This window comes from Brienomyrus brachyistius, chromosome 16, assembly GCF_023856365.1.
Source record: "Brienomyrus brachyistius isolate T26 chromosome 16, BBRACH_0.4, whole genome shotgun sequence".
Lineage (NCBI taxonomy): Eukaryota > Metazoa > Chordata > Actinopteri > Osteoglossiformes > Mormyridae > Brienomyrus > Brienomyrus brachyistius.
This window is the reverse complement of record NC_064548.1, coordinates 5,613,282-5,625,695: the sequence shown is the minus strand read 5'-3', so window position 1 is coordinate 5,625,695 and position 12,414 is coordinate 5,613,282. Positions and strand designations below refer to the sequence as shown.

The following is a 12,414-nucleotide window of genomic DNA, read 5'->3' as shown; positions in this document are numbered from 1 at the left end:
GTTGCTTAGGCAGGTTAAAAAAGAATGTAAAGTTTAACTGGACTGCAAGTGCATTAGATCAGCAAATCATTTTGGTATTCAATCACTGACCACAGTTTTCCCTACACAGAAGCACTGTTGTTGCTTAAGTGACTTGCGGCAATTTATTCGCTTTTAGAGTTTCCGTTAAGTAACGGTACTTAGAATTAAAGGTTATAATCGCGCATTGATTTACTACCGTAATTCCCCTGGCCGGCACTGCATGTGCAGTTATAGAAAATTAACCATCACTCGTCAGATTCGCTGTATAAGCAATATTAATTACTAATTCAGAGTGCAGTGACTACCAACTTCGTATAAACAATCAGTTATGCTTAATTAATGTCTGCAATAGGTCAGAGAATGGGCCCAGACGTCTCCAAGATGTCTTAATTCTCCTTGACTGGCTGCCGTTGGTATTTTGGACTCTGGTTGCAAGTCTTTCCCCAAAAGGCTCTTTAGGCTGGACTAGACATACTTATTGGATCCGTTAGTGCGGCAGCTTAATTTCCCTGCACTTATCCTGTGCACAGTGGTCTCAAAGCTCTTTAAGGAGGGGGCGGCTGTTAATTAACTTCTATAATATTGGAAGCTCTCCATGCCTCAATCTTCTGGGTATCTGAAGTGATATAAAGGAAATGAGCTCACTAATGCGTGCGGATGGGCAGAAACTTCTGAATGAGGGAATACAGGTTCGATATAGCAGGGACATATTAAAGGGAGATTTGTGAAGTACAACATTTTGCACCTTGGCAGAGTCAGAGACACGTAGCCTGAGCTTCCTACACCTGGATGCGGTTATTATAATGCTATGGGCCGCACCTTTGTATATCACGGACCCTGCTGCTGTATATGCACATACTGTAACAAGATAAGAGAAAACAAAACAAACTAAAGACTCAACATTCTGGCTTTGTTTCTCAGTCACACTGATTTACCTTAACTATAAACTTCAGAAAACCAGAGCAAATGTTTTGAAAGTAAGACAACGGAAAAAATAACATATATAAATAAATAAGCAAGATCCGTATCTGCAGGCCAATGTAAACGCAAAGCAGTGAACGGCACCATATTTCATTATGCATTCATTCTCAGTCATTTTTTTATTGTACATTGAGACAAAAAGCCATATTTCCTGACATTATATTGTATTGTAAAGGCAAGAAATGACAGACCTTTGAAATCCTTCAAGACTATTAGTCCTACTGGGTACTTTTACCTGCAGTAACTCACTTTTATATAACTTTGTAGAGCTGGTAATAATTTAATAATGTAATACACAACAAAGTAATAAATACTGCATAATTTTGACAGTATCCAATGGGAATACCTAGCTGGATCACAATCAAAGAACGATATAATGTATTTATTCATTAAATATTACAAATACAAGCCAGCAAATAATAACTGGTAAACTGAACCAATAAAGACAATTAGAAGCTTATGTGTTACTCCTTAGAAGTACCATGATAAAACTCTGTCATTTTAAATAAACAGATAAAAATGGCTTTTACAGCAAGTAAAAGCTGCCTGCCAATGTAAATATGCTGCACTGTGCAGCTTTGCAAACGTTAATGACTTTCGCATTGAGCTAATCTGTCAAACAAGGCATCATGAAGAAACGCACATCTGTCCAAACACAGTCACTCAGCACTTTTACACCAGAGCTTCTGCTTTTTTCATTAATTATTACCCGCCATCGTTCTAGCGAGCGGGAGGTCTACAGGTAGACACGTTTGTTTTAGCAAAAGCCGAGAAGCCATCAGCAGGAAAAAAATTAAGACATTCAGCCACTGGAGGCAGCCCTAGAGAGCCTTTAGTCTTACATCCGTACCAATGGGGCTGTGGAGTAAGTAGGCACACGGACAGGTTTGGCGGGTTTTGTCAAATTGTTGCGCTGGAAACTCTCTCTGCTACCTGGCAGCCTGTTGCAGAGAGAATGGAGTCCCGGAAGGGGCATGGGGAGGAAAAAAAAATCAATGGTTGGAGAAAAAATGGACTCTCGCAAAGGTGGGATTTACTTTTGCGAGATCCCGCAATACTTTTCTGTTACCATTAAAAACTGCACTGTGTCCGTTTAAAGTGCAAATATTTAGAATGTATGTATGGATTAATAAGTATGAAGCTACCAGACACAGACATACCCTCTAAGGCAGGGATTTCAAACGACAGCCCTGGAAGCCCGGCATATTTTTGGTGTTTCCCCTCATTTAACACACCTGATTCAACTCCTTGCACCTCCTTGTGCTAATTACTGTACCACACAGCTCTTGAGCTGAATCATTTGCCGTGGAACAGGGAAAGAACTAAGATACACAGGGCTCAGGCCCCTGGGGATTGGAGACTGACACCCCTGCTCTAAGACGTGCTTTAAGCATTAATCTTGGGGGGACAATGCATACCATGGAACTTGCATATTGTGTGTTTTATACACATTTAATTATTAATAATTGCACTGTCTCCATTCACTGCAAGTGACTTTAAGCAAGATAGCTGTACTATTGAACATGAAGTGTGCACACAAACATTGAAAAAATATTACAAACAATGAAAGATATCACAGACATAAAACTGAATACAAAGCTATCTTTACTGCAGTGTTGGTGTGAAGGTTTAAACTCAAACCCGCTTTCTGGGATATTTCAGTATAGATCCCAGAGAGGTACGTCCGAAAGCGGTTTTAGGTTTAAACCATACAATGACACCACAGTACAGTTAGCTTTATGTTCAGTTTTCCGGCTGTAACATCTTTCAACAAAAGCAAGCAACACCCTTTGGTTTTCAATATTTCTATATGGGTGAATTTTAATTAATATTTCAATGTTTGTGTGTACTTCATGTTCAATAGCCCAGCTGTCTTGCTTGCATATTGCATATTATATATTGCATATTCCTGTGTCATTTCTTATTATGTTATTATGTATAAGAATGCAGAAGGCAATAGTAGGCAGATCAGATAGCTCAGATATGAGAAAGAAAAGGCAGTGTGAGGTAGACTGGTGACAAAATGTCCCATGTAAGTATTTTTTTTTTATTTCACATTTCTGCATGTGCTGAAGATTATGGCTCCAAAAAAAAGCATTTAGCTCCTAAATATTTTTGGTTTAGGAGCAAATGGCTCCTAAAGTTTTTTTTGTTTTTTTTTTCTGTCTGGGGCCCTAGCTTCACTTCCTAACAGTTGACTAGTGGCTCAAAGCTTGCCAGTCTATGCTCATTGGTAAGCTGTAGCTGTGACCATGTCCACTTTACTGCCCCTGAATTAAAGGCTAATTCTTGTTAGCCTGAGCCAGAAAAATGGCCTGATGGGATAAAGACTAAACTATTTGTTGGGCTTGAGCTTCAAAGACGGAAAAGAGAAACAGACTTTCCATCGGGGACACCTTGCCAATAGCATGGCCACTTTTTCAGTTACTCGCTGAAGAACCTCGCTAAGTGCTACTGATAGGTTTTTGACAACTTTGCGTATTAGGGAGCCACCATCAGTCATTTATGTCACAGTGTAGAACAACGTCGAGGCTCAGGACCTGAATTGCATTCATAAGCCCTTAAACTGTTATGTGAAGCACATTCATTTGCTAATTCACACCTTAGTGCTGCTTTGAGTCAGTTCCAGAAAACAATTAATTCAATGATCAATATTTTTCTTTTTCCCCAATCTGACACAACTGTATCACGCATCTGATGGTTCGCGTGAGAATTTCATGTTTCTTTGCTAACAGGATATCATCATGTTCCATTTTTGGGGACCGAAAGTACATCATACACTGTGTGGGTGGCCAGTCCTGACATGGACTCTTCCTGTGGGTAACGGGATATCTGCAAAAGGCTAACATGATGCACTGGCCAGAACAGATGTTCAGCTCGTGTTGCCTTCTGGCCCTGGAGGAACTTCACTTGTGGAGGATACAGAGACGAGACCTGAGTGCAGGAAGGAGATTTATCTGCTGTGAAAAGTCTATTTATTCTGAAAATATCATTCGGCTCAGCATCTGTTTCCATTTTTAGCGCCCTGGTAACCTTACGAGGCCGATACCTGGGTTGTGCTCATTTCGCTAATAATGTATTTTGCATTTATGAGGCCCCGCGACCTCCTTCCTGTTCCCAAGGTAACCTCCACTCCACGTCGGCGCTGGTGCTCACCTCGCGGCTGACGGCTCGGGTGGTAGATCTGCAGGTCGAAGGGCTGAGCGCTGGTCTTCTGGATCACCGTCACGTTGCTGCCTGTCCACTTGTTGGCCTTAGCCAGTGTGTTGGTCCTCCAATCAGTCCAATACACGTTGCCCCCAAACAAGGAGACGGCGAAGGGATGTGACAGGTACTCGTGGCCCCTCAGGATCTCAATGACTCCGCTGCCATCGTAGAGGGCGGAGTATATGGCATCAGACCTGTTAGGATGATAAACATCAGCCTTCAAGGCTCAGTATCTACATGCTGGGAAAATGAAGACTATAGGAAGATACATCACCATGAAGTCCTGAAGAGGGTACATAACACAGGCATGTTCTTAAAGTTCTCAGAGAATTACAGTATCCCAAACATAGCTAAAGTTTCCTGTTGTGTTTTGCCACTGACTGGCAAGTTAGTTTGCATGCTCTGATCATGGTTTACAAGGAACAAAATCCAGCATCTTGCTAAGTCAATTTATGAACTGTTCTTCAAATCAACTCAATTCATTAACTGTTCATCAGATGAAATTGTGCATTTGTACAGGCTGTACATATTTGGGACAGAATGTGTACCCCCAGTATTCCCTTTAAAACTATGCGTACCATAACAAAGCAAACATGAATTTATCCCAAGTCTTACTCTAATGATGATTTTCCTGCATGATCTTCTACTGCTATCAAGAGGCAGGTACATGTTGGCAGAAAGATGCAGCTTACCGTGCATCTGTCCACACGATTCTCTTCTCTAGATGATCCAGTGTCAGTCCATTAGGCCACGCACCTATCTCCATGTCTCTGAAGACAACATGGCGTCCTTCCCCGCTCATCGAGGCCGCTTCGATGCGAGGGAAAGAGGAATCCCAGTCTGTCCAGAACAGGATGCTATAAACAAAAACATATTATGGGTTAACACAACAGCTTCATGGTTTGCTCAGGTCAAGTCATAATGACCATTTAACTGTAGAGAGACAAATGGAAAGTGTAAAAAAAAAAATCAACATCCTTTGGATCAAACCCTAAGTACACAGGCCTGTATAACTTGAACTCTAATACAGGATATATTATGATGTCTTGTTCATTGAATGACCTTTCAAAACACTTTGTGAAATCACTTTTTTTTAACTCGGGGATAGGTAGGGCAGGTCACCAGAGAGTTTAGCCAATGGCACTTCAATGCGATTTAACAGCATGATAATATTATATTCAGTGAATTAACGAAAATAGGCCAATGGGCAAGAAAACGGCCCGGACAGTTTCCCCATTTAGGGGACAGAAATTTGTCCCATTTACCAAGACGTATCCAGCCTGAAGCCCTCAGAGCTGTTAAAGATTTAACAAAGGAATAACTACTCCAACAGGGCCCAAAATGTAACTAGCTTGGCACCAGCCCCTATCAGTATAAAAATGTATCCCAGCAGCTTAAAACCCTTTCAGTGTTTATTTAAATGGATGCAGCATCCAAGAGTTAGCATAGCAGGCCTCCAGCGTTAAAATGAACTTCAAAATTCAGCCAGATGGCAGAGAACCTCAACAAAAAGACAAACCACCATCCAGGAAAAAAAACAACTAGCACATTAAATGACTGTAGATACTATTAGGTAACAGCGTACTACATGTGCCCTTGATTTGATCAATTTCAATAGGGTGCACTCTGTTAGTGAAGGGAGGACATAGAGGTGAATTAATAAACTTTAGCGGACTGGATACCGTCGTTCACCAGGGGTACTGGTGAGCTGGACTCATTCTACCTCCTGGCCCACGTCCTGCTGCACACCAAGTGAAAGCAGCAAGCAGGGGTCAGCTTCTGAACAGGCCGCGGCAGAACAGCTTGGTGAGAAAGGCTCCCAGTGGACATCGATAGCGACATTCATAGTGATCAGACCCCCAGATCAATAATGTGAGCTTTCCCTTGAAGCAATCCCATCAAAGATGCAACGTGCCCTAAAGAATTCAGCCATTGCAAACCCTCAGAATAAAACCTAATTCAATTACATTTCAAAACTGAATGTACTAGCATTAAAAAACTATTCTAGAGTTTCTGTCTATATATCAAACTCATCTTTCTCTAACTGTAATAAAATTTCTCATCATATTTACCAAAACAAACCTAGGCCATAGAATGTAGGAGTGACATCTTTAAATTGTTTTTAATGTTTGTTCAGAAATGTCAGGAAGCTGACAGTCTGAGCTTTACAGGAAGGGCTATAAATGGAGCATGCCCAATAATTAAGCATTGACAAAAGCCAAAGAAGTAGATTAATAGGCGAGTGCAGCCCCCGGCCAGCAGGGGGTGCTGCACACAAGCATTGCTGTTGGATGCAAGTGGAAAGGTACCCGTGTGCAGGGTCCAGGGCAACAGCACGTGGGTGCTCCATGCCGCCAGCGATCAGCGTGGCCCGCATGGTCCCATCCAGCTTGGCCACCTCGATCTGGTCCAAGTTGCTGTCGATCCAGTAGAGATTCCCAGCGATCCAGTCGACGGCCAGTCCTTCCGGTGTGGCCAGGCCGTGCTGCACCACCACTTCAATGCCAGTCACGCCTGTGGAGTGCACCGGCTGTCTATTAGATAAATGAAGTCAGCTGGGATCCGAACATCTGCCCTCCACCTCGTGGCGGCTTTAAATCTCAGCCCGCATCCCAGGACGAGGAAGCTGCTCCCAGGGCTCCCCATGTGAATCTCCTCCCTTTTTTCCAGGAAATGTCAAAATCTCAAGGAGAACAAATTGACTAATTGAAGCAAAGTCTCCCTGAGTGTTTTATTAAATATTAAATTAAACATGAATCCAGCTGCTTGCAATTATCTACACTCGCTGCTGGCTTTTTACAGAGAGCCGGAGTATTCGCAAAAACACAAGACAGTTAGTTGTACCAGGGAACTGAAAGCATAACAAGTGAGTCACTGCATCCCCTTGTCAGAAACTAAAAGCCAGGCCCACCATACACCCCCAAAATAAAAATGAAACATTGAATACAAATTAATCAAACTCCAGCTTAACTGCAATCCATACACACTATCAGATGCCTATAGTATAGTAACATTCCATTCAGTCGCTGTATTGATTTAATTTAATTTAATTTTGTGATTTAAATTAAAGAATAATGGCTCCCTTTCCAGGTTGTACATATTTTAATACTGATACCAGCAAGGATTCACAGATTAAATACCAGTTAATCTCCAAGAACAAAGCAGTGTTTACACTACAACTGTATACCTCCGTTCTCTGAAAGCTTTCCTCTGTAAATTTTATCCTCCACAACATCAGTCCAGTAGAGCAAACTCTGATTGAAGTGGAAGTCCAGGGCAATGGTATTTCTTAAACCAGGAACGAGGAGGCTGTAATCTCGCTTGCGGAGGTCTATCCGTCTGATCTCGTGACGGATGGAGAAGATGATGAAAGCCTCAAAGGGATCTGCGAGAAGGTAAGAGGAGACACAACAAAAGCGAAGTAAAAAACGAAGTAAAAAGTCTTTAAGAAGTGAGAGAAGGTAAGGGGAAATACAGTAAAAGCAAAGTAAATTTGGCCTTCTGAGCACAGAGTGTCCAATTCGTAAAATGCCTTTAAGAAGTGCAAAGCTGCAGAACAGCTATTGCATAGGGTGAGGATTTCTGAATGAGCAGAATGCCGCAACTTTACTGAGGCATTGAGGAAGACTTACATAAATTAACCGTAAAGGAGTTCATCCATCGTATACCAGCAAATGATGAGTTTTTGAAAGTAATCAGCACAATAATTCTCAGCATAACCATACTCTGTCTTTAACGTACTTGAAACGTTACAAGCTTGAAATTGTCACTCAAAGAGGACGCAACAGAATAACAAAGCCTGTGGCCTTAGGGTGAGAATCTGTTTGTAATATTCAAATAGGTCTCCATAGCACCATTGAACAAACCCAAACCGCACATTCACATTCAATTTAAAGACTCCCTCTGCTTGTAATACTGTTAGACCCACAAAAAAACACTACGGATTGCCTACCATGTGGTGGAACTGGGGCACATAAACTCTCAATGAATGGATGAATGAAGTATATCCTCAGAATAAATGTTCTTTTTGACACACAACATCAGTTAAGATGCAAACAAACAAGATTTAAAGCATTACTTTCCGAGAGAGAGAGTCAAAAGTCGATAACCTGAAATCATTCTTCATTTTATGTTCGGGATGTAAACCACTTTTATTTCCTACAGGCTGGACCCAATGGGTGAAAATTAGCATTGCTTTCTGGGGTGGATGCAAATAGTAACATGACATCAGCTATTTAGCTAAACAATGCATACATAAAATGTCTAAAAGGACAATTAATACAGACAGACTTGGGGAAAAAACATTCTACAAAAACTAAAAAAAAAAAAAAGAACAAAGTCAAATTTTCTTTCCAGCCAGACTGAAGACATTCTGTCATGACTACCAAATATCCCACATCAAGACTATTTTTAATTTGCTAATTTTTGGTTAATAAGACACCTACACTCATTTAGTAGACTCTTTTTTTTCCATAGCGACCTACATTTTTGAGAAAGTGGGGTCAGACAGTCTCTGGAGCAACTGGGGGTTAAGGGACTTGCTCGGGGGCCCAATGGTGACATCACTCTACCAGCCCTGGGATTTGACCAGTGACCTTCTGACGACACGGCACTGCATCCTAACCTACTGAGCTGCACACCGCCCTTCTAAACCAGATTTTAAAAGTTTATTTTGATCGTTTACTTTTCACTACATCAGAGACTTGTTACACATATGATAAAGCTGCCTGTGATACACGCTGCCCCACTCCACCTGCCCCCTGGGCCCGGGTACCTGTCCTGTGGCAGTCCTCATCGTCAGGCCCCACCCTGCCCTATCCTGCCCTCTGGACCCGGGTACCTGTGCTGTGGCAGTCCTCATCGTCAGGCCCCACCCTGCCCTGCTCTCTGAACCCGGGTACCTGTGCTGTGGCAGTCCTCATAGTCAGGCCCCACCCTGCCCTGCCCTCTGGACCCGGGTACCTGTCCTGTGGCAGTCCTCATCGTCAGGCCCCACCCTGCCCTATCCTGCCCTCTGGGCCCAGGTACCTGTGCTGTGGCAGTCGTCATCGTCAGGCCCCACCCTGCCCTGCCCTTTGAACCCGGGTACCTGTCCTGTGGCAGTCCTCATCGTCAGGCCCCACCCTGCCCTGCCCTCTGGACCCGGGTACCTGTCCTGTGGCAGTCCTCATCGTCAGGCCCCACCCTGCCCTATCCTGCCCTCTGGGCCCAGGTACCTGTGCTGTGGCAGTCCTCATCGTCAGGCCCCACCCTGCCCTGCCCTCTGAACCCGGGTACCTGTCCTGTGGCAGTCCTCATCGTCAGGCCCCACCCTGCCCTGCCCTCTGAACCCGGGTACCTGTCCTGTGGCAGTCCTCATCGTCAGGCCCCACCCTGCCCTGCCCTCTGGACCCGGGTACCTATCCTGTGGCAGTCCTCATCGTCAGGCCCCACCCTGCCCTATCCTGCCCTCTGGACCCGGGTACCTGTGCTGTGGTAGTCGTCATCGTCAGGCCCCACCCTGCCCTGCCCTCTGAACCCGGGTACCTGTCCTGTGGCAGTCCTCATCGTCAGGCCCCACCCTGCCCTGCCCTCTGGACCCGGGTACCTGTGCTGTGGTAGTCGTCATCGTCAGGCCCCACCCTGCCCTGCCCTCTGAACCCGGGTACCTGTCCTGTGGCAGTCCTCATCGTCAGGCCCCACCCTGCCCTGCCCTCTGAACCCGGGTACCTGTCCTGTGGCAGTCCTCATCGTCAGGCCCCACCCTGCCCTATCCTGCCCTCTGGGCCCAGGTACCTGTGCTGTGGCAGTCGTCATCGTCAGGCCCCACCCTGCCCTGCCCTTTGAACCCGGGTACCTGTCCTGTGGCAGTCCTCATCGTCAGGCCCCACCCTGCCCTGCCCTCTGGACCCGGGTACCTGTCCTGTGGCAGTCCTCATCGTCAGGCCCCACCCTGCCCTATCCTGCCCTCTGGGCCCAGGTACCTGTGCTGTGGCAGTCCTCATCGTCAGGCCCCACCCTGCCCTGCCCTCTGAACCCGGGTACCTGTCCTGTGGCAGTCCTCATCGTCAGGCCCCACCCTGCCCTGCCCTCTGGACCCGGGTACCTATCCTGTGGCAGTCCTCATCGTCAGGCCCCACCCTGCCCTATCCTGCCCTCTGGACCCGGGTACCTGTGCTGTGGCAGTCGTCATCGTCAGGCCCCACCCTGCCCTGCCCTCTGAACCCGGGTACCTGTCCTGTGGCAGTCCTCATCGTCAGGCCCCACCCTGCCCTGCCCTCTGAACCCGGGTACTTGTCCTGTGGCAGTCCTCATCGTCAGGCCCCACCCTGCCCTGCCCTCTGGACCCGGGTACCTGTCCTGTGGCAGTCCTCATCGTCAGGCCCCACCCGATTGGCCCCGCCCCGCCCTGCCCTCTGAACCCGGGTACCTGTGCGGTGGCAGCTGTCATCGTCAGGCCCCGCCCTGCCCTGCCCTCTGAAACCGGGTACCTGTGCTGTGGCAGTCCTCCCCATTTGGCCCCGCCCTGCCCTGCCCTCTGAAACCGGGTACCTGTGCTGTGGCAGTCCTCCTCGTTTGGCCCCGCCCTGCCCTTCCCTCTGGACCCGGGTACCTGTCCTGTGGTAGTCCTCATCGTCAGGCCCCACCCTGCCCTATCCTGCCCTCTGGACCCAGGTACCTGTGCGGTGGCAGTCCTCCCCGATTTGCCCCGCCCCACCCTGCCCTCTGAACCCGGGTACCTGTGCTGTGGCAATCCTCTCAGTTTGGCCTCGCCCTGCCCTGCCCTCTGAACCCGGGTACCTGTGCGGTGGCAGCTGTCATCGTCAGGCCCCGCCCTGCCCTCTGAACCCGGGTACCTGTGCGGTGGCAGTCCTCCCCGTTTGGCCCCGCCCTGCCCTGCCCTCTGAACCCGGGTACCTGTGCGGTGGAAGCTGTCATCGTCAGGCCCCGCCCTGCCCTGCCCTCTGAACCCGGGTACCTGTGCGGTGGCAGTCCTCCCCGTTTGGCCCCGCCCTGCCCTGCCCTCTGAACCCGGGTACCTGTGCGGTGGCAGCTGTCATCGTCAGGCCCCGCCCTGCCCTGCCCTCTGAACCCGGGTACCTGTGCGGTGGCAGTCCTCCCCGTTTGGCCCCGCCCTGCCCTGCCCTCTGAACCCGGGTACCTGTGCGGTGGCAGTCCTCCCCGTTTGGCCCCGCCCTGCCCTTCCCTCTGAACCCGGGTACCTGTGCTGTGGCAGTCCTCGCCGTCGGGCCCCAGGCGCCAGCCTGGGTAGCAGGAGCACTTGACGGTGGTCTTGTACTGCTCGCACACCTGGCTGCAGCGCAGGTGCCGGCCACAGTAATCCACCAGCTCGCAGGTGCGGTTGTCCGGGCCCAGGCGGAGGCCCAGTGGACAGGAGCAGGCCAGACCCTTCCCAGGGACCACAACGCACAGGTGGCTGCAGCCGCCATTAGTGAGGGCGCACTCGTCTGGGAGGAAGCAAAGGAAAAAGTCACTTCAACAGAGACAGGCCATCATGGCGGGCGGGGGGTAGATATTGTTTCTGAAGAAAAGGGGCATTTCAGGACAGGCTTCAGATGAATGCGAGGTGTCCTGCTCTGCTGATACAGCGGAAGGGCAGGTCAGGGCATCATGCCCCCCCCCCCCCGCCATCTAACTTTTTATTATCCCTTTTGCTGTTCAGCGGCCGATTTTACCTGGAGTGACGGTGGGAATTTGTGATCACTTTTCACTGGTGAGGAAATGTGGGCACCAAGACAGCAGAGATGGGCCTCACAAACATATCATTTTACAGCAGCATTCCAAGGAGGAGAAGCCCAGAAGCACAAAGAGACACGAAAACTGTTGGCATGAGCTCTGACCTATCAGTGCAGGCCTGGGAGTGACAGCTTCTGGGTTTTCCACGACACGGCACCTTATATGACGTAATCACGAGCTGCATTAAAAAGCATAAGCAGGGAATCTGGCACAATGTGCACGACTGATTAAGCACTGCAGTGACTTGCATGGCTGCTCATTAAACATACGCGAATCCTTCCAGCAACACGCAGACGCCCTTCGGGACGTAGCCCCCACTCTGGAGCCAAACGGCAGTCATATCGCTCCAAAAAGTCAGTGATGCTAACCGTCGATACCCAGCATGAATCATTTATACAAAAACCGCATAATAGATTTCTGCAAAGACGGAGAATGACTCAGCTTCTGGGAAAATCGCATTCAATTGTC

At 47.7% G+C, this 12,414-nt stretch overlaps 1 protein-coding gene across 10 annotated transcripts in view; it reads right to left on the bottom strand.

Moving 5' to 3' along the window:
- Positions 1 to 12,414, bottom strand: part of LOC125710026 (low-density lipoprotein receptor-related protein 1B-like) — a 339,401-nt gene that overhangs the window by 150,750 nt on the left and 176,237 nt on the right. For all 10 annotated transcript variants that reach the window (XR_007382901.1, XM_048979177.1, XM_048979181.1 and 7 more), the window contains 5 exons: positions 11,412 to 11,657; positions 7,397 to 7,594; positions 6,519 to 6,723; positions 4,902 to 5,066; positions 4,159 to 4,403 (listed from right to left, as the gene is read on the bottom strand). Coding sequence is in view for 9 of the 10 variants with exons in the window: in XM_048979177.1 (XP_048835134.1) it covers positions 4,159 to 4,403; positions 4,902 to 5,066; positions 6,519 to 6,723; positions 7,397 to 7,594; positions 11,412 to 11,657 (1,059 nt within the window). In the remaining variant the exon portion in view is untranslated. The remainder of the gene's footprint in view (positions 1 to 4,158; positions 4,404 to 4,901; positions 5,067 to 6,518; positions 6,724 to 7,396; positions 7,595 to 11,411; positions 11,658 to 12,414) is intronic.